The following is a 19,512-nucleotide window of genomic DNA, read 5'->3' as shown; positions in this document are numbered from 1 at the left end:
GAGATACACTGTTCACTTCATGTCTGAGAATAATAATTAGCCTGTCTTACCTCCGGTGCTCTCAAACCAAGCATGTTCATTAAGAATAGACAGGGCGATATGATCACCTTCTGCGCCTGCAAGAATAATGTTAAGCCTGTTTATGTGATATTCCTGGGAAATTGTTGCAGTCCAGATTCCTACTGCTGTACGGAGAGTCGGTGGATTATTAAATAGTGTCTCTGAATCCTTTGGGATTTTAAATGTTGTGTGTTGTTGACACCCTCCCTCCTCCCAGTTCTCCTTTGTAACTTATCTTTGTCAGCAGTTTTATTACTTTGCAATGCGCTACTAAGCAGGTGGAGTTAATCTATCTCGTTTGCCCTTCAGTTATGGTTTACTGTCCGGGGGACTGGACACAAGTGTCTCCAATAATCCCTTAATTAGGCGATGATGGACTGTTCATTTAGTATGCAAAGCTGAAGATCTGCCTCTCCACTGATCGGGAGTGCCTCTGCAGTGGTACGGCAGGCCAGCGCTAATGACCTCAGCAAGTGGCAGCAATCCATTGCAGCGCTGCAGCAAGGACACATTAATCTTGCAGGTGATCTGGTTGATGAATGACCCCGGCCCAGAAGCCCTGGCAGATCCCACCTTAATTATGCTGAGGGAGCCACATCTGGGAGGCACCGGGTCGCACCGCACCGTGGGGACGTCATGCAGATTCAGGGATGGCTGACTGGCTGGGACTCAGGAGGAGTGGAGCCATCGCAGCACCTTACAGGTTGTTCTCGTCTCACCACAGCATAATGCTGGACGAGGAAGTAGAAGCTCCAAAGCGCCCTGGAAGAGATGAGTGTTTCCTGATGCCACCACTCCAGGGAGGAGATGATGTGTGGGACATGATCCCCAGGTGGAACTTAGCGGAAAGGGCAAATAGAAAGTCATCAATCCCAGATGTCACAATGATAGGTCATTAGGAGCAAAGTGATTTCATGGGGTCTTCTCTCTGAATGTGAGACTCTTTGAAGGAGCTTTTTTTTCTTGTGATGTGGCTTCGAACGGTGCGGTGAGTTTTCATCTGAACATTTCCAGATGAACCTTATTTCTCTGAAAATAACTATAACCATTCCAAAAAAAGTCCATGTTAAGTGACACATGAAGTGGATCAACAGACCAAATGAGTCTAAAGATCTCTGGCCCATTGTCTCTTTCAACATTCTTCTTGATCCTCTCCTGCTGTTTTACCAATGTGCCAGACCCTTAATACTGTAAAGGTATGCTTGTGTTTAGGGATGGTATTATGCTTATGTCTCTCAAAGACAGATTGACCATACAGAATGTATTGCAAATTGCCATGAAGTCTGTCAGGCAGAAACAATATGATAAAGTACAACCCATAGCATAGTCCTTAATGAAGCAAGAGCTGGGATAAAAGTTCTGCCCCCCAAGGACCTGCTGATGTTGGCCCTATGGTGATCCAGTGGGAGAGGCCTAATACAGGTAACTGCCAAAATAAAGGAAACACTTGAGGAATACAAAGTATATTGAAATCAAATGCTTCACACAGGCGTGGTTCCTGAGTTAATTAAGCAATTCAAATCCCATCATGCTTAGGGTCATGTATAAAAATGCTGGACATTATTTTGGCTACCATTGCTATGCCCCCATAGGATGACATGTATAAAATTACCCAGTTGCCCATTAGTTTGGCTACCATGGCTAGAAGTATTAGGCGGAGCGAAACAGGGGAACCCAAGAGCAGACTCAGATGAAACAGGGATGAATGAACCAAAATATTTCTTGTTACACAGGGAGATATGGAGTGCAGATCTGGGGAAGCTCAGATGAGTTGCAGAAAAACCAAATGTGGAGACTGAGGTTGGAGTTAGCTGAGTAGAACAGGGTAAACAGGTCCTGAAGGGAAACCAAGGTAGTGGTGGTGAGTAAAATCTAGAGCAAGGTAGTTGGGTGGTGAGATGTGGAACAGGAGCCAGAGACAGAGTGGTAACTGCAATGAGAGGATAAACGGTGTCAGGCAGGGAAACATGCACAGCAGAGTAACAGGATCTTGAATAATAATAAATGGCTAGAATGATGAACTGACTGAGCAGAGATTACGATCTGGCATAGTGGAAGTGGCAGGACTGAGTATTTGTAGAGGTCTTGATTATGGAACGAGTTGCAGCTGGTAGGGATCTGCTCTGACTCCAGCACACCTGTCTCCAACCACACAATCACACAGAGAGGGAGAGAGAGAGAGTGTACAGGGGGAGTAACAGCAGGTCAGGAAGACACCGGATGAACACCAGAGGGCGTAGCAGGAGCAGATGTGACAAGAAGAGATCTCAATTACTTTGAAAGAGGGTTCTCAAAGTGTGTGTGTGTGTGTGTGTGTGTGTGTGTGTGTGTGTGTGTGCGTGTGTGTGCGTGCGTGTGTGTGTCTCAGTCACCAGATCTCAACCCAATTTAACACTTATGAGAGATTCTGGACACTTGTAGAATCTATACCAAGGTGCATTGAAGCTAGTTCTGGCTCTATTAAGACACTTTATGTTGGTGTTTCCTTTATTTTGGCAGTTACATGTACATCTCAACTCTGGTGCTTCGTGAATATCAGACCGCCTCTGTCCTCCCTCTAGGTTTGGTCTCTTGGTCTTCACTGGTTGCTATATCGAACATACAGTATGACCCATTCTGAGGTTATTGGATTATTTCGCCCAACAAACCCCACTGTGGATAATTTGTCCCTTTTCTTGCAGTTCTAGACGGAGACTTTTTTATCAGGGCAAATTTGTGAAACCTCATTATCTTGTGCGTTTGAAATGAGGATCAATAGAGATTTATCCTTTGTTGTATTTATTACAATGGAATAGAGGAAAATACCCATTGTCCATTTTCCAACTGCTTTCCATGTAGGACGTTGCCTTATATTTACACATTTAATTGTTCTGCTGTCTTCCGTGGGCTTTTCAAGCACAGAGAGGCCACTCTTATCCGGCCACAACCTTGGAGCCAACTGCTGCATTGCAAACATCCAACAAATTGATTTAATTGCATTCACATACAATAAAGTGGGGATTTAAAAGGTCAGCAAGAAATGATGATCCAAAGCCCAAAGGAGGTTGTTTTAATGGGCCAGCTGAATTTAATTCACATCCATCACTTTTTATCATCTAATTAGTTCACAGAATGGCAGGCTGGTCAACATTATCGATCACATAAAGGCCTGATATCTATCACTTCACCTTCGCATTGACAGACTCCAGCCATTTTCTAACCATGGGAGTCTTATGTGGCTTCAGCAAAGTGTTCTGAGCATTTCACTGAAGTGACGCTTAGCCAGACAGCATGTCTCTACAGCCCGGTGCGGACATCCTCTTGTGATAGTTTACAATAAATACTGTGTTTACTGACATTAGCAAATTATTTATATCATCGATTGATTTCAATCAAAGAATGACCTTTGGTCTTGGATATGGCTGCTGCCATTGCATTTCTTTTGCATACTGCATCTGTGACTGTGTGACTATGTGGTGCTTTTGTGGTGCAACACATCAGCTCATTATGTCAGTGTGAGGCTAAAACATGCAGGGAGTTAATTCATGTCAACTGTTACTGTAAAAAATCTCCCTAATCTTAAAACACAGACATTCTGAGACAGACTGTCTTCCTCCAGAAAAAGAAAAAAACACCCAGGAGACAATGAGTCCTGGATATGGTGATCCCCTTAGGCCAGCTCCAACTACCTCCACATTCCACAACCCACACTGTAACCAAAGAACTTCAGAACTTTTCATACACATCTCCTGTTGATGCCAATACATGCATTATGCAAAATGGATGATTTCAAGTTAGGTGTTATCAACCAGTTGTTATATATAATGTTGACTTACATTACCAATCAATAATTATTATGTCAACAGTTATTAGAACTTCTAGACAACCAAATGTCATGTATGTGTGTGGACTGCAGGATCCCTGATACAGTACTTTAATGGCAGTGGATATACAGATGACTGACAAAATAAAGGAAACACCATCATAAAGCGTCTCAATAGGGCGTTGGGACACCACAAGCCAGAACCCCTCCTGTCTCAGCCTCCAGTATTTATGCTGCAATAGTTTGTGTCGGGGGACTAGGGCCAGTCTGTTATATCTGGAGTATTCCTCCTGTCTTATCCGGTGTCCTATGTGAATTTAAGTATTCTTTCTCTCTCTCTCCCTCTCCTCTCTCTCTCTCTCTCTCTCTCTCTCTCTCTCTCTCTGAGGACCTGAGCCATAGGACCATGCTTCAAAACTACCTGGCCTGATGACTCCCTGCTGTCTCCCAGTCCACCTGTTTGTGCTGCTGCACCAGTTTCAACTGTTCTGCATGTGGCTATGGAACCCTGACCTGTTCACCGGACGTGCTACCTTGTCCCAGACCTGCTGTTTTCAACTCTCTAGAGACAGTAGGTGCGGTAGAGATACTCTGAATGATCGGCTATGAAAAGTCAAATAACATTTACTCCTGAGGTGCTGACCTGTTGTACCCTCTACAACCACTGTGATTATTACAGTTTTTCTCAATTGCTAAAGCACTAAAACCCATTGGCTGAACAAATTTCTCAGTTGCCTGGACTCATTTAGCTAATTATGCAGTCTGTTGTCAAAACCTTAAACCATTTCACATGGTAAAACACAATTTGCAGATCTCACTTAGACTTTTCAGCAAAACTCTAAACACATTCTCATTCTCAAAACACATTCTGCACTCTAATGTACATGTCATCCATACTGATAAACACAAGTGGCAACAATCAAATACAAATAGAGAACAAATGTCATTGATTGAACACAACTACTCAAAATTGATTTAACCTGTTTCAAATGATGCGACACAACCCATATAAGCCAGTTCAGAGAGAAAACAGGGTGTTGAAGGTGGGAAGGAGAAAGTCTGAGAATGGATACTGTAGTACAGTGCATTGTAGGCTGTATACTGTACAATGGACAAATTGTATGGCCCTGAACATTGTGCTTTCCATTTATTACAGTTTTTCTCATTTGCTTTGGTGCATTTCTTAGATCAAAAGTGCAATTCTTGATACTACTTATACAAATTCCAAATCATCTAGTCACTTGTGCACATCAATAAAGCAATTTCTTATTCCTTTGAACAAATTGCAATTGATAATGTACAAGTGTCAGCTTTTTTCCACATTATCAATTGCTCATGTCATGTTGATCAAAATATAGTACATGGTTCTCTGTTGAATAGTCTTACCCCTCAAAACATCTAGGCATTATTTCCTTGCATAAGCCATTACATGCAAAATTGTTGAACTATTTGTCATAAACTGTCAAGCATAGTTTTACACATTTCTATTAGACCTTTTGTACAAAAACGTGAATTGATGAATCGTGCAGGTGAAATTGACCCTCACTCATGAAGGAATGTAAAGTGTTAGTTCAACCAACAATCAACCAGTTGTCTAAATTGCTCAAAGGTGCATCTCATGAAGAATCAATTGGCAAGCATATATAGACAGACCACAACACAGAGTTGCAATTTTCCAATAATGGATGGACCAGGAAACGAACAGGGTCAACAGCCAAGAGGAGGAAGAAGAGGAGCAAGGATGCATGGTGGAAGGCAAAACAGAGGAAGAGGCAGAAGAGGACATAGGCGCATATCTGATGACATAATGGCCACTATTGTAGACTATGTTGTCAATCATGGCCTTACAATGGCTGAGGCGGGTCGAAGGGTACAGCCAAATATTGGGAGATCAACCGTGTCCTCAATAGTTCAAACGTTTCGAAGAGAGAACAGGTATGTACACCAATGTACAGTGCACTGTTACTGTATATAAGCAGTATACTGTATACTTCCTACAATGCTTCATATTACAGTAGTCCACTTGTATTTCACAGCATTAAGAAATATACTCTATACAGATACATACTGTATCTGCAGTATCGGCATACACATCACAGACAAACTGAATTGGTCCACTCACACAGACAGCATCGTGAAGAAGGCGGAGCAGCGTGCGCCTCTTCAACCTCAGGAGGCTGAAGAAATTCGGCTTGTCACCAAAAGCACTCACAAACTTCTACAGATGCACAATCGAGAGCATCCTGGCGGGCTCTATCACCGCCTGGTACGGCAACTGCTCCGCCCTCAACCGTAAGGCTCTCCAGAGGGTAGTGAGGTCTGCACAACGCATCACCGGGGGCAAACTACCTGCCCTCCAGGACACCTACACCACCCGATGTTACAGGAAGGCCATAAAGATCATCAAGGACATCAACCACCCGAGCCACTGCCTGTTCACCCCGCTATCATCCAGAAGGCGAGGTCAGTACAGGTGCATCAAAGCTGGGACCGAGAGACTGAAAAACAGCTTCTATCTCAAGGCCATCAGACTGTTAAACAGCCACCACTAACATTGAGTGGCTGCTGCCAACACACTGACACTGATACTGACTCAACTCCAGCCACTTTAATAATGGGAATTGATGGGAAATTATGTAAATATATCACTAGCCACTTTAAACAATGCTACCTTATATAATGTTACTTACCCTACATTATTCATCTCATATGCATACGTATATACTGTACTCTATATATATATATATATACTTTACAGCAACAATTTATAGTGATACATATTACAGTAAGCATAAACTGCACACATGTCCATTGCTGTGGAAGGAACATGTAATATATGTACATTTTATGTCACTCTTCCTTACCAAAACAAATTCAACTGCGTGTTCTGGGATATAGCGTATAATGGAGTTGGAATCAAGTGAACCCTCTCACAACTTTGTATACGTGGATGAGGCTGGCTTCAACCTGACCGAATGCAAAAGGCGGGGTCGGAATATCATCGTTCACAGCTACTGTGGATTTGCCAGGCCAACGGGGAGGAAATATCACCATGTGTGCTGCTATTTCGGAGCATGGTGTCCTAACCCATATCCCCCTTATAGGGCTATACAACATCCAGCATCTACTCAACTTTTTAAAGACTCTCTACAGGGCTCTCATCCCTGATGATGAGAGGGGTCTGTTTAGAGATCATTTGCCAAAGTATGTGGTCATTTGTGATAATGTGAGTTTCCATCGATCAAACATCATAAGGCAATGGTTTGTGACCCACCCGAGGATGCTCATAGAATTCCTCCCACCTTATTCACCATTCCTTAACCCAATTGAGGAGTTATTTTCAGCATGGAGGTGGAAGGTGTACGATCGTCAGCCACACACACAGATGACCCTCCTGGCTTCAATGGATGCAGCATGTGAGGACATCACAGTAGACACCTGCAGAGGATGGATAAGGCATTCCAAAAGATTCTTTCCACGTTGCATTGGAAGGGAAAATATCCGGTGTGATGTGGATGAGCATATGTGGGCCGACAGACAGGAACGTCTGGATGTGTAGAGACAGCACAACAGTGCTGCGGGCAAAGTTGTGCCTTAGGGGTGGTTTCCTGTGTTTCTTTCTAATTTAGTTTTTTTTCCTTGGTGCCCCTTGGGTTGTCCAGTCTCTTTCAATCAATAACCCACATACAGTAATATGTAAATAGTACTGTTGAAATTGATATATGCCATAGAAGTGCAGCCCTGTGCATTTTCAATACAGTAACTGTCACCCAAACTGCAGCCTAAGTTTACATCAGGTAATACTGTCAAAGTACACAGTTACATTGACAACATGCCTAAACATTTTGAAGACCTTGTTCGTGAACAATGGCTCAATGACTTATCAGTCTGATGACACTGACATGATCATTGGCATGAATATTCACTTTTGAGAGATGTACTAAGGATGTTTAGTGACTGACTAGCTTTAGAAACATATCTATTGTATATTGCAGTTTGTACAAATTGTTCTGAGAAATGCACTTATTATTTTGCACATGTTAGGGATGATGTGAAAAATGCACCAAAGCGACTGAGAAAAACTGTAACAGTACTGACTGCTCAATAGATTTTGACTGTGTCACGCCCTGGTCAAAGTATTTTGTGTTTATTTTTATGTATTTGGTCAGGCCAGGGTGTGGCATGGGGTTTTGAAATTGTGGTGTGTTTGTCTTGGGGTTTTGGTGGTGGTATTGGGATTGTAGCTTTATGGGTTGTCTAGCAAGGTCTATGGCTGTCTGGAGTGGTTCTCAATCAGGGGCAGGTGCTTATCGTTGTCTCTGATTGGGAACCATATTTAGGCAGCCATATTCTTTGAGTTTGTCGTGGGTGATTGTCCTTAGTGTCCTATGTGTACTCGTTGTTAGTTTGCACCAGATAGGCTGTTTCGGTTTCGTTTATTGTTTTTTGTAAGTTCGTGTTTTTTTTGTTATATTAAACATGGATCGCAATCGACACGCTGCAGTTTGGTCCGACTCTCTTTCATCACCACTAGAAAACCGTTACAGAATCACCCACCACCAACGGACCAAGCGGCGTGTCAACAGGCAGGAGCAACAGGAGAAGAGGCAACAGAGGCAGCAGCAGCAGGAGCAGCAGCAGCTACAGTGGGAGAGGTTGCACCACCTGGAGTTATGGACATGGGAGGAGGAATTGGACGGTAAAGGACCCTGGAATGAGCCTGGAGATTATTGTCGCCCCAAAGCCGAGCTGGAGGCAGCAAAAGCAGAGAGGCGGCATTATGAGGAGCTAGCACGGCAGAGCGGATGGAAGCCCGAGAGTCAGCCCCAAAATTTCTTGGGGGGCTTACAGGGAGTATGGCTATGCCAGGTAGGAGACCTGCGCAAACTCCCTGTGCTTACCGGGGGCTGGAGAGACCGGGCAGGCACCGTGTTATGCTGTGGAGCGCACGGTGTCTCCAGTGCGGGTGCACAGCCCGGTTCGGTATATTCCAGCTCCGCGTATCGGCCGGGCTAGATTGAGCGTCGAGCCAAATGCCATGAAGCCGGCTCTACGCATCTGGTCCCCAGTGCGTCTCCTTGGGCCGGCTTACATGGTACCAGCCTTGCGCTCGGTGTCTCCGGTTCGCCTGCATAGCCCAGTGCAGGCTATTCCACCTCGCCGCACTGGCAGGGCAACCGGGAGCATTCAACCAGGTAAGGTTGGGCAGGCTCGGTGCTCAAGAGCCCCAGTGCGCCTGCACGGTCCGGTCTATCCAGTACCACCTCCACACCCCAGCCCTCCGGTAGCAGCTCCCCGCACCAGGCTTCCTGTGCGTGTCCTCGATCCAGTACCACCAGTTCCAGCACCACGCACCAGGCCTTCAGTGTGCCTCGCCTGTTCAGCGCAGCCAGCGCTTTTCTCCTCTCCTGCGCTGCTGGAGTCTCCCGCCTGTTTAGCGCAGCCAGAGCCTTCCTCCTCTACAGCGCTGCCGGAGCCTCCCGCCTGTTTAGCGCAGCCAGAGCCTTTCTCCTCTCCTGCTGCGCTGCCGGAGTCTCCCGCCTGTTTAGCGCAGCCAGAGCCTTCCTCCGACACAGCGCTGCAGGAGTCTCCCGCCTGTTCAGCGCAGCCAGAGCTGCCAGTCTGCATGAAGCAGCCAGTCTACATGGAGCAGCCAGAGCTGTCAGTCTACATGAAGCAGCCCGAGCTGCCAGTCTGCATGAAGCAGCCAGTCTACATGGAGCAGCCAGAGCTGTCAGTCCGCATGGAGCAGCCAGAGCTGTCAGTCCGCATGGAGCAGCCAGAGCTGTCAGTCCGCATGGAGCAGCCAGAGCTGTCAGTCTACATGAAGCAGCCCGAGCTGCCAGTCTGCATGAAGCAGCCAGTCTACATAGAGCAGCCAGAGCTGCCAGTCTGCATGAAGCAGCCAGAGCTGTCAGTCTGCATGGAGCAGTCAGAGCTGTCAGTCTGCATGGAGGAGCCAGAGCTGTCAGTCTACAGGAAGCAGCCCGAGCTGCCAGTCTGCATGAAGCAGTCAGTCTACATGGAGCAGCCAGAGCTGTCAGTCCGCATGGAGCAGCCAGAGCTGTCAGTCTACATGAAGCAGCCCGAGCTGTCAGTCTGCATGAAGCAGCCAGTCTACATGGAGCAGCCAGAGCTGTCAGTCTGCATGAAGCAGCCAGAGCTGTCAGTCTGCATGGAGCAGCCAGTCTGCATGGAGCAGCCAGTCTGCACGGAGCTGTCAGTCTGCACGGAGCTGTCAGTCTGCACGGAGCTGTCAGTCTGTAAGGAGCTGCCAGTCTGCAAGGAGCTGCCAGTCAGCACGGAGCCGCCAGAGCGGTCAGTCTGTAAGAAGCCGCCAGAGCTGTCAGCCTATATGGAGCAGCTAGTGCCGCCAGTCTGCCCAGCGCCGCCAGTGCCCCCAGTCTGCCCAGCATCGCCAGTCTGCCCAGCATCGCCATCAGTCTGCCCAGCATCGCCAGTCTGCCCAGCATCGCCAGTCTGCCCAGCATCGCCAGTCTGCCCAGCATCGCCAGTCTGCCCAGCACCGCCAGTCTGCCCAGCGTCGTCAGTCTGCCCAGCGTCGTCAGTCTGCCCAGCACCGCCAGTCTGCCCAGCACCGCCAGTCTGCCCGGCGTCGCCAGTCTGCCCGGCGCCGCCAGTCTGCCCGGCGCCGCCAGTCTGCCCGGCGCCGCCGGTCTGCCCAGCATCGCCAGAGTCAGCCAGACTCTTCCAGATCTGCCAGTCAGCCAGACTCTTCCAGATCTGCCAGTCAACCAGACTCTTCCAGATCTGCCAGTCAACCAGACTCTTCCAGATCTGCCAGTCAACCAGACTCTTCCAGATCTGCCAGTCAACCAGACTCTTCCAGATCTGCCAGTCAACCAGACTCTTCCAGATCTGCCAGTCAGCCAGGATCTGCCAGTCAGCCAGGATCTGCCAGTCAGCCAGGATCTGCTGAAACCACCAGCCAGCCAGGAGCTGGTAGAGATATCTACCTGCCTGAGCTTCCTCTCACTCCTGAGCTTCCTCTCACTCCTGAGCTTCCTCTCACTCCTGAGCTTCCTCTCACTCCTGAGCTTCCTCTCACTCCTGAGCTTCCTCTCACTCCTGAGCTTCCTCTCACTCCTGAGCTTTCTCTCACTCCTGAGCTTTCTCTCACTCCTGAGCTTTCTCTCACTCCTGAGCTTTCTCTCACTCCCGAGCTTCCCCTCAGTCCCGAGCTGCCTCGGTCCCGAGCTGTCCTTCAGTCCCGATCTGTTCCTCAGTCCAGTGGGGTTCTGGGTGAGGACTACTAGGCCATGGTCGGCGGCGAGGGTGGACTATCCAGGGACGAAGGGAGAGGGGACTAAGACATTAAAGGAGTGGGGTCCACGCCCCGCGCCGGAGCCGCCACCATGGACAGACGCCCACCCGGACCCTCCCTATTGTTTTGAGGTGCGTTCGGGAGTCCGCACCTTTAGGGGGGTTCTGTCACGCCCTGGTCAAAGTATTTTGTGTTTATTTTTATGTATTTGGTCAGGCCAGGGTGTGGCATGGGGTTTTGAAATTGTGGTGTGTTTGTCTTGGGGTTTTGGTGGTGGTATTGGGATTGTAGCTTTATGGGTTGTCTAGCAAGGTCTATGGCTGTCTGGAGTGGTTCTCAATCAGGGGCAGGTGCTTATCGTTGTCTCTGATTGGGAACCATATTTAGGCAGCCATATTCTTTGAGTTTGTCGTGGGTGATTGTCCTTAGTGTCCTATGTGTACTCGTTGTTAGTTTGCACCAGATAGGCTGTTTCGGTTTCGTTTATTGTTTTTTGTAAGTTCGTGTTTTTTTTGTTATATTAAACATGGATCGCAATCGACACGCTGCAGTTTGGTCCGACTCTCTTTCATCACCACTAGAAAACCGTTACAGACTGGTTGCAGGTTCATATCAACAAAGAACAAGAATTACAGTATCACAGAGACAATGAACAAGTTTGTGAGATGCAGGGTACAGTACTGTAAAAATAGGGGTACAAGGAGGAGGAAAAACAAAACACAAAATTGCAAAGAGCAAAACAGAGTAGTAATTTCTGATAAATTTTGAGCTACTATGATAGAACATGTTTTCATTCATCAAAGACAATTACGGAAAAATATGAATATTTTTTTTGATAAAAAATGTACTTGTCCCTGAGAATTGTATGTTTTGAACAATGTATTTTCTATTTTTCGGTGTATTGTTTACTGACTGCTTGAGAGTGTATATCATTTCTATCACTTTGTTTATGATTTGAGAGCAGTGTTTGACTTTCAACACAAGTAAAACTGTTTTGAGGCGAATTGTTTCATTTTGCAAGAGGAGTCAGAGGTTATGTAAATAGTGCTTGAAGATGAGGTTTTGTGTTGAATGTTTTCAGGAAATGGAGCAATTTTCAGAAATGGTGTTTTAGCAATTGAGAAAAACTGTATTATCTGACCCTGCTGGTCATCTATGAACATTTGAACATCTTGGTCATGTTCTGTTATAATCTCCACCTGGCACAGCCAGAAGAGGACTGGCCACCCCTCATAGCCTGGTTCCTCTCTAGGTTTCCTCCTAGGTTTTGACCTTTCTAGGGATTTTTTCCCTAGTCACTGTGCTTCTACACCTGCATTGCTTGCTGTTTGGGGTTTATGCTGGGTTTCTGTACAGCACTTTGTGACATCAGCTGATGATTATAAATGAATTTGATTGATTGAATGAGAACAGTTTTAATGCTGCACCTTGGCATAGATTTTACACGTTTCTGGAACTTTATTGGAGGGACACCATTCTCTCACAATAAATTCATAATTTGTTGTTTTGTTGAAAACAGTTTGAAAACGCTGTCCAAGGTGCTGCTCATACTCATCAAACCATTCAGTGGCCACTCGTACCCTGTGGATGGGGGCATTGTCATCCTATGGGGGCATAGCAATGGTAGCCAAAATAATGGCCAGTCCAGCATTTTTATACATGACCCTAAGCATGATGGGATGTTAATTGCTTAATTAACTCAGGAACCACACCTGTGTGGAAGCACCTGCTTTCAATAGACTTTGTATCCCTCGTTTACTCAAGTGTTTCCATTATTTTTGGCAGTTACCTTTACATAACGATACTATAACAAAACATACTTGAATGCTGAAGTGGCTGTACAGTATGTACCACAGCTGCTAAGAAAAAAAAGGAAGGGTGTGATTTATCTGCCTTTCTCTGTGTAAGAGATGTCCTATTGGATTGTTCAGCATTTCCTGTCCTGTGGGAGGCCATGGGTCTAACACAAAAGAGCCGTACTTTGATTTTTTTTGTTCACTTACTCCAGGATTATTGCGTTTTGGCAATAAAATATCTTTGGTCTAACCTTTTTTCCTCCTTGCTCAGTAATTTCAGCCACTGTTTGATTTGCCAAACTGCTGGTTACACGATCTTAGAGATGTGATGGGAAGAGAAATCTGGCCAAATAAGCATATTCTCTCATACTTCCAGATGCTGTAAAATGACCCCTGACATTCTGCTTTGAGAGCGATGAGCCCTCCATTTATTGTTGTCCAGGCATTGCTGTGGCACAGATATTTTGGGTGTGTTTGAGGAGTATGATGAATGAGACTCTCTAATAAAAGGAGACATATCTCAGTGGCTCACAATCTAGAATCTCTTACTTTACCTCCCAAGAGGGCATAAGTCAAATTTGTCAACATTTTTCAATTCAGAGAACAATACTGACTGTCACCTTGTGTAATACATGTGGTACAGATATGTTCTCCCTACATAAGTATCTTCAATGCAAAATACCTCAGTAAGGCTACACAGCCTAGTGTCCATTCCAGCTCACTTACATTGCACTCTCTAGCACTGTCATGTAACCCTCCTTTGTATCAGGCCAGCATGCATGAGAAGCAACAACCTCTTTGATATGAATTGGTGGAGTGAAAGGACGATTTTTATCACACATAATTTCCATCGAAAAAAAATATTGATCTATTCTTCAACCACCCCTCCTACCTTCTTGTGTAAAATCTCCCAAGATCACGGTTACAATTATTGCAATGTTCCAGAGAACACCAGTAGGGAGCAGCCATGAGCTGCTTGAAGAATATTTATTTAGTAGTAGTTGTAGTAGTAGTAGTAGTCGTAGAATAATAATAATAATTATTATTATTATTATGACGCATTTTATTCAGTAAATAATTTGAGGCAAGTCAGATGTAGCCTACATTAGTTGGGCAACTTATCTTTAATATGTATTCTTAAGTGCATACAGGGCACTACTTTTCCCTACTCACCCTTACATTCATCCAGCAACATCTTTGCTAATCATAAGGCATAGAAAAAGGAGGAGGAGGAATAGTCATCCCGCCTTCCCAATGCCATCTCAGTGCTATCTGGCTGTCGTATCTGACGTCTCATTGGGTTTCCTACACTCTGGCACCGATTGCGAAAAGTGGGTGTTCACTTACTGAGCTTGTGGTGCTCCTACTAATATAATAGTGCTTCGGTGCGGGAGAGCTCACACAGTTGATGCGCACATCGTATCTACCAATCAACAGAAGGCATTAGGACAGCAAGCAACGTTCCTGGCCACTGAGAGAGCGGAGTCAATTAATATTTATGCAAAGGTTGTTCACTTTCTACTTCACAAAGTTAGCAGTGAGAGGTCCAATGTGTGGCAGTTTTTTCACCCTTGTTGGGAAGATCCACCGGATTTGTAATTGGCCGTCAGTGTGTCGGGATGAAGACGTGCTTTGCACACTACTTCAAACACTTTGGCGTTCCCTTTTTTCTTACCAAGACTTCGTCCATCACACTCTGCCCATTTCAAACCAGGCTGCTGGTTTCAAACCAGGCTGCTCATTTGGAAGGACGCCAGACCGCAGGCTTTCTAATCTGCAAATTCAGTCCAATAAACGGTGACATTGGCTGTCAGCGTTGGAATAAGAAATCGATAGGCTACTCAAAAAAGGGACGCGATATTCTTTCGGAATTTTAACGATCTATTTCCTGTATCCTTATAACCATGCGAATTGGGGGTATGCTGGAGTGGTTCAACTACTCACATTTTCAAATGGAGCAATGCTGATAGTGACAGATTATTGTTGTTGAATGTCCATGCAAGTATTGGGGTGGAAACATGTCTGGCCACTTCTTTGAGAGGATCACTGCTATCAGAGATGGCATTTTGGTCCAGCACTTCGGTTTTTACCTCTAAAGTGCCCAGGAAAATTTTATTCATGTTCACCCTCTCCCTTTCTGTCACCTACTTGTTCTATAGCTTGATGAGCTGTTACAACTCGTTACAGTTCCCCTTGCAAGAGAACTACGTGTACCAAGGGAGGCTGGTGACGGAGGAGACAACTTTCGTAACATTAAGGGAGAAACTTTATTCCACTTCACCCCAGGGCTATTTGGACGAGGAGCTGATAGAGGTTACTGCCGCCGCCGCCGAGCAAACGGTTGCAATTTCCACTGTCAAAGATAATGTGGAGACCGAGCAAAGAACATTGGATTGGGTTAGGAATCAGGCGGCTCCGACTAAAACTGCCGCGGTGTATCAATCTCCCGCTCTGGAGAGGGAGCACCAGGAATTCAGCACCACGGACAACGAACTCAGGGTGAACTGCACCTCGGATTATGGGGTGAAAAAATTACCCCAAGCCATTATAATTGGGGTGAAGAAAGGAGGCACCAGGGCTCTGCTCGAAGCTTTGAGGGTCCATCCCGATATCAGAGCCGTTGGGAATGAGCCGCATTTCTTCGACAGGAACTACGAGAAAGGGCTGGATTGGTACAGGTGCGCGCATCCACTCTCACTTAATAACCCTATCTGGTTCAGAGGTCTCATTACCCCACATAACATAAACCATGTGTTGGTAGATAGTCTAGATTTGTTCATATTTCAAATCCATTAGATTACCACTAATAATAAGTCGGCCTATACCACTATCAATGTCATTATTCATTATAATTATAATAATCATAATCAAAATAACAACTGCTTAAAAAATTGCCTACCTATTAGATTGGATATCCGCCAAGTAATTCGGCTTAAAAATGTTTCTAGTCTAGTAAAATATCCCCCACTTGTTTTACATCCAACAATACAAAACAGTTGATCAGTGCTTCTGAAGTAGGGTGAACCTAGTTTTACAATAATATACCGTGTTTTATCACAGTATGCATGTTTATGAACATAGCATGCAGCAATAGCCAAACTATTCAGTCGACCAGGTGTTCATGCGAGTGCATTCATTGGAACAATACTCAGATCCCACCTACAGTTGTGGTATTACCTTTCCACAGTGTTCAGAACTACCCCTGTGCAACAGGCCTGGTACTTTAGCAGTGTACTCTGGGTTTGGGATGTGATGTCCAGTTAGTATTCATACTGTACCACATGTTCTGATAGTGTCACAAATATAGACAATCTTGTCTCATTTAGACAAAAATGTATTTCCAAGTGTATTTCCATCTGATAATAGCTAGTTTCCAACTATGGAATATTGAGTTTATTTAGCAAATGCTTTGTAATATCCACCATTTCTTTCCCACCATTGCAGAAAAAAAGTCCTGTAGCTTGATAACAAAATGAAAACATTCTGTGCTCACCAAGATCCATATCGGATTCAGAATATATTGGAGGAATTGTGAAAAAGTGGTCATTTTAAAGCTATTTAATCTGACACAGAGCTGAAACCAAATGCATGTAGCTAAAGGCCTATTTAAGTCCATCTATCTAAAAGCCATATTGCCAGGCTTTTGCTGTATGACTGCATGGGGGTAGAGAGATCATCATTTTGATCAACTAATCCAGATGTTTTTCTACTGATCCTGAGTGTTGTGCCATCCATGTCTTCTCACATGCAATACATTCAAGGTAAAGATTCCCCCAGTCAGGTTCATCACCCAGTCAGGTTTTTTTTCTATTTGTTTTCCAACACTGCACATCTCACGGCCTCCTTTGTGAATTTATTCTTCCTGTTTATTAAAAGATAAACAATCATGGCATTAAACCACAGTCTGTTTGAGGGTTCGTCCGTTCCTCCGTTTGACAGTGGCACTCGCTCAATAAAGTGGCAGCATCTAGCAAGATGATGGTCTGACCAACCAGGGGAATGCTGGATTTCAAATGGACTCGGTGAGCAGATAATGAAAATGAAGCCAGCCAATAGTACACAGAGTCCCTGACTCCATGCTTGTGCCCAGAGGGATGAGGTGCTGTGCCTGTGAACCCAGTCTAGTACAGTGGCTTGGGGCTTTGGGTATACAGGGGACCATCTGCCTCAACTCATTGCAGTGTGGATGGGAGCTATGCTCTCCTCTGTCCTCAGCTGTTGGCTGTTCATTTAGCCCGTGTTAATGTGAGACGTTTCATTACGCTTTCGGTGTCAGGCTCGTTAGACGACAAGATGACAGGCTTACATAAATAACCACAAAGTGTGCTTGTGTGTTTTAGTGCCCCTGAGCCAACCAAATCCCTTAAGCGCTCTTAACATTTATTTCCGCGTTTCGTCCTCTGAGTAATGTTAACCTCAGGATGACGTATGCAGAAATGTAAGTATCGGGTAGCGGTGTTTTTTACACCCATGGGGACGATATAGCAATGTGTCTATTCTGTCTGCCAAATTTGAACAGTGTTGTAGTGTGACAAGGGGGGGAAAAAAAGTTACACTCAGAGCTATGTGATCTGCCCACGTCCTGATGCTACAGACAAAGCATGTCATTTCTGCGGATTTTTTTCTGTTAAAAAAAATATACTACATCACGTCTGTGTGCAGGCCTACTGTATAGGCTGTGTGCCTAATCCTATGACTGAAATCATGATCACAACCATATAACGTTGGCTTCCGAGGTTGAGTCTGATAATGTCATCACACGCGCTGAATCAATTTGGTTGTGCAGCGGTGGCCAGTTTCATACTTTGTGATGGCTTGGAGAGTTAGACACTGGCAGAGGATGAATGTGGTACCCGTTGTAAAAGATTTAAAAGAATCCCGTACAAATGCACAGCCTGAAGAGGTGTGCACTGAGAGAGCTATTCTGTGCTTGCCACAGTTATACGGTGCTCCAGAATCCCGGTACGCATACAGAATTCATCTGGTAGAAAATATCAAGTGAAAACATATTTTTACACCCCATCCGCTGGGCATATATTTCACAGGGAGTAAGTTCATCTTCTTGTTCATGAAATATGATGCAGCACCTCGTTGACATCTGTTTTACCTGGGTTACACATCTGGTTACACAATGTTTAAAAGGCTTGCCAGGGAGGACCTTATGCCTTGTTGAACTCCTTACCGCTTGTGAAGGGAAGCTATAGTCTTTAACCAGCAGGTCATTCTTTCTGTGTGTCGGGTCATAATAGCTATACCATCATTAGAAGAATCACGCCGTTGCCTGGAAGCCTATCTCAGGTTTCAATAGGTGCTGCAAAACAGCAGACGATTCATTGAGCTGGTATTTAGGAACAACTCTATTGCTTGTGATGCAATTGATTTCCCCAGGAAGATTATCTGGGTTGTACTACTATGCTGATCATATTGTGTGAGTTGTCAATGAGATGCATAGCTCTGAAGCGGCTCTGAGGTCTCCGAGCACTTTATCATTGTGTTGGGAGAATGACACTTGGACCTTGTAAGTGATAAAAGCTGAGGCAATGGGACTGTAAATCTTTTCAGCTGTTTTGTACCTTTGCAAGGCTATGGCCCTGTGTTGCACAAGATGACAAACAATAATGTGAAATTACAGGGGTGCTTATAATGTGCAGAATGGTGTTTTGAATGTGCTCTCCTTCCCCAAGCTATTTCACCTCAGGCGGAGGTCTTAGTTGCTGCCTGCTGGCTTTTATATGAAGTGGCCTTTAAAAAAGATGCCAAAGAATCAGCCTTGCCATCACCAAGGACTTTCTCTCTTTGTGTGAGTTGTAATGCATTCTGATCAATAGGGACCTACACAGCTCAGAAGCCCACACAGTGCAGGCTCCATGCTCTGCCAAGGCCTTGCAATGAAGTGCTCTCATTCTTTTATCTACTTTTTCATCGAGGCTCTGTTTCCCACTGAATGGTGGACAAAGCTTAACGAAAGAATTTCCAGTTTGCTGCTTCTTCTTTTTCATCAAATACGAAATGCTAGTAGTGTAGAGACCATGTCAGAGCACCATGTCTTTGCACTGCTGCAGGCCCGGGGGGACTCTGAGGAGAATAGCATGAATTCCAGCCCCAGCTTTATCCGCACCCTTCAGTGTAGTAAGACAGGACCCTCTGACAGGAAGTGTGTGTCGGAGACAGCGATCTACTGCTGAGAGTAGCGTCAGAGAGTCTAAATCCTGTGTTTATCCCTTGTTTACCCCTCCGCTCCCACCTCAGCATGCCACTCCACGGCTCAGCTCCCTGAGTCTTGCCACCAGACTAGGGGCCCGTGACTCCAGTCAGCGGGGAGATGGGATGGAGGGAGGTGGGCCTGATCCCTGAGCAGCAGGCTGGATGCCATCCCTCCATCTTCCAGCTGGGCCTGTGTTGCTGCTCCTGCAGCGCCTCCACGTCCTCCGCTCCTCCCCGGCAAGCCAAAATCTGTCTATGTCTGATAAGATGGCGCCAAGGCTCGCAAGGACGCACCTCTGGGTACTTGGATGCCAACGCGGCAGTCGTGGAATTAAACTTTTTAATTAGTAGCATGCCCCAGTGCC

General features: G+C 45.5%; 1 protein-coding gene across 1 annotated transcript in view; it reads left to right on the top strand.

Annotated features, from left to right (window-relative positions):
- Positions 1 to 14,358: 14,358 nt before the first annotated feature.
- Positions 14,359 to 19,512, top strand: part of LOC112246033 (heparan sulfate glucosamine 3-O-sulfotransferase 4-like) — a 98,130-nt gene continuing 92,976 nt past the window's right edge. The window contains exon 1 of the mRNA XM_024414293.2: positions 14,359 to 15,621. Within this exon, the coding sequence (XP_024270061.1) occupies positions 15,002 to 15,621 (620 nt within the window). The 5' untranslated portion in view covers positions 14,359 to 15,001. The remainder of the gene's footprint in view (positions 15,622 to 19,512) is intronic.

This window comes from Oncorhynchus tshawytscha, linkage group LG09 (assembly GCF_018296145.1).
Source record: "Oncorhynchus tshawytscha isolate Ot180627B linkage group LG09, Otsh_v2.0, whole genome shotgun sequence".
Lineage (NCBI taxonomy): Eukaryota > Metazoa > Chordata > Actinopteri > Salmoniformes > Salmonidae > Oncorhynchus > Oncorhynchus tshawytscha.
This window is presented reverse-complemented; position numbering and strand designations above follow the sequence as displayed.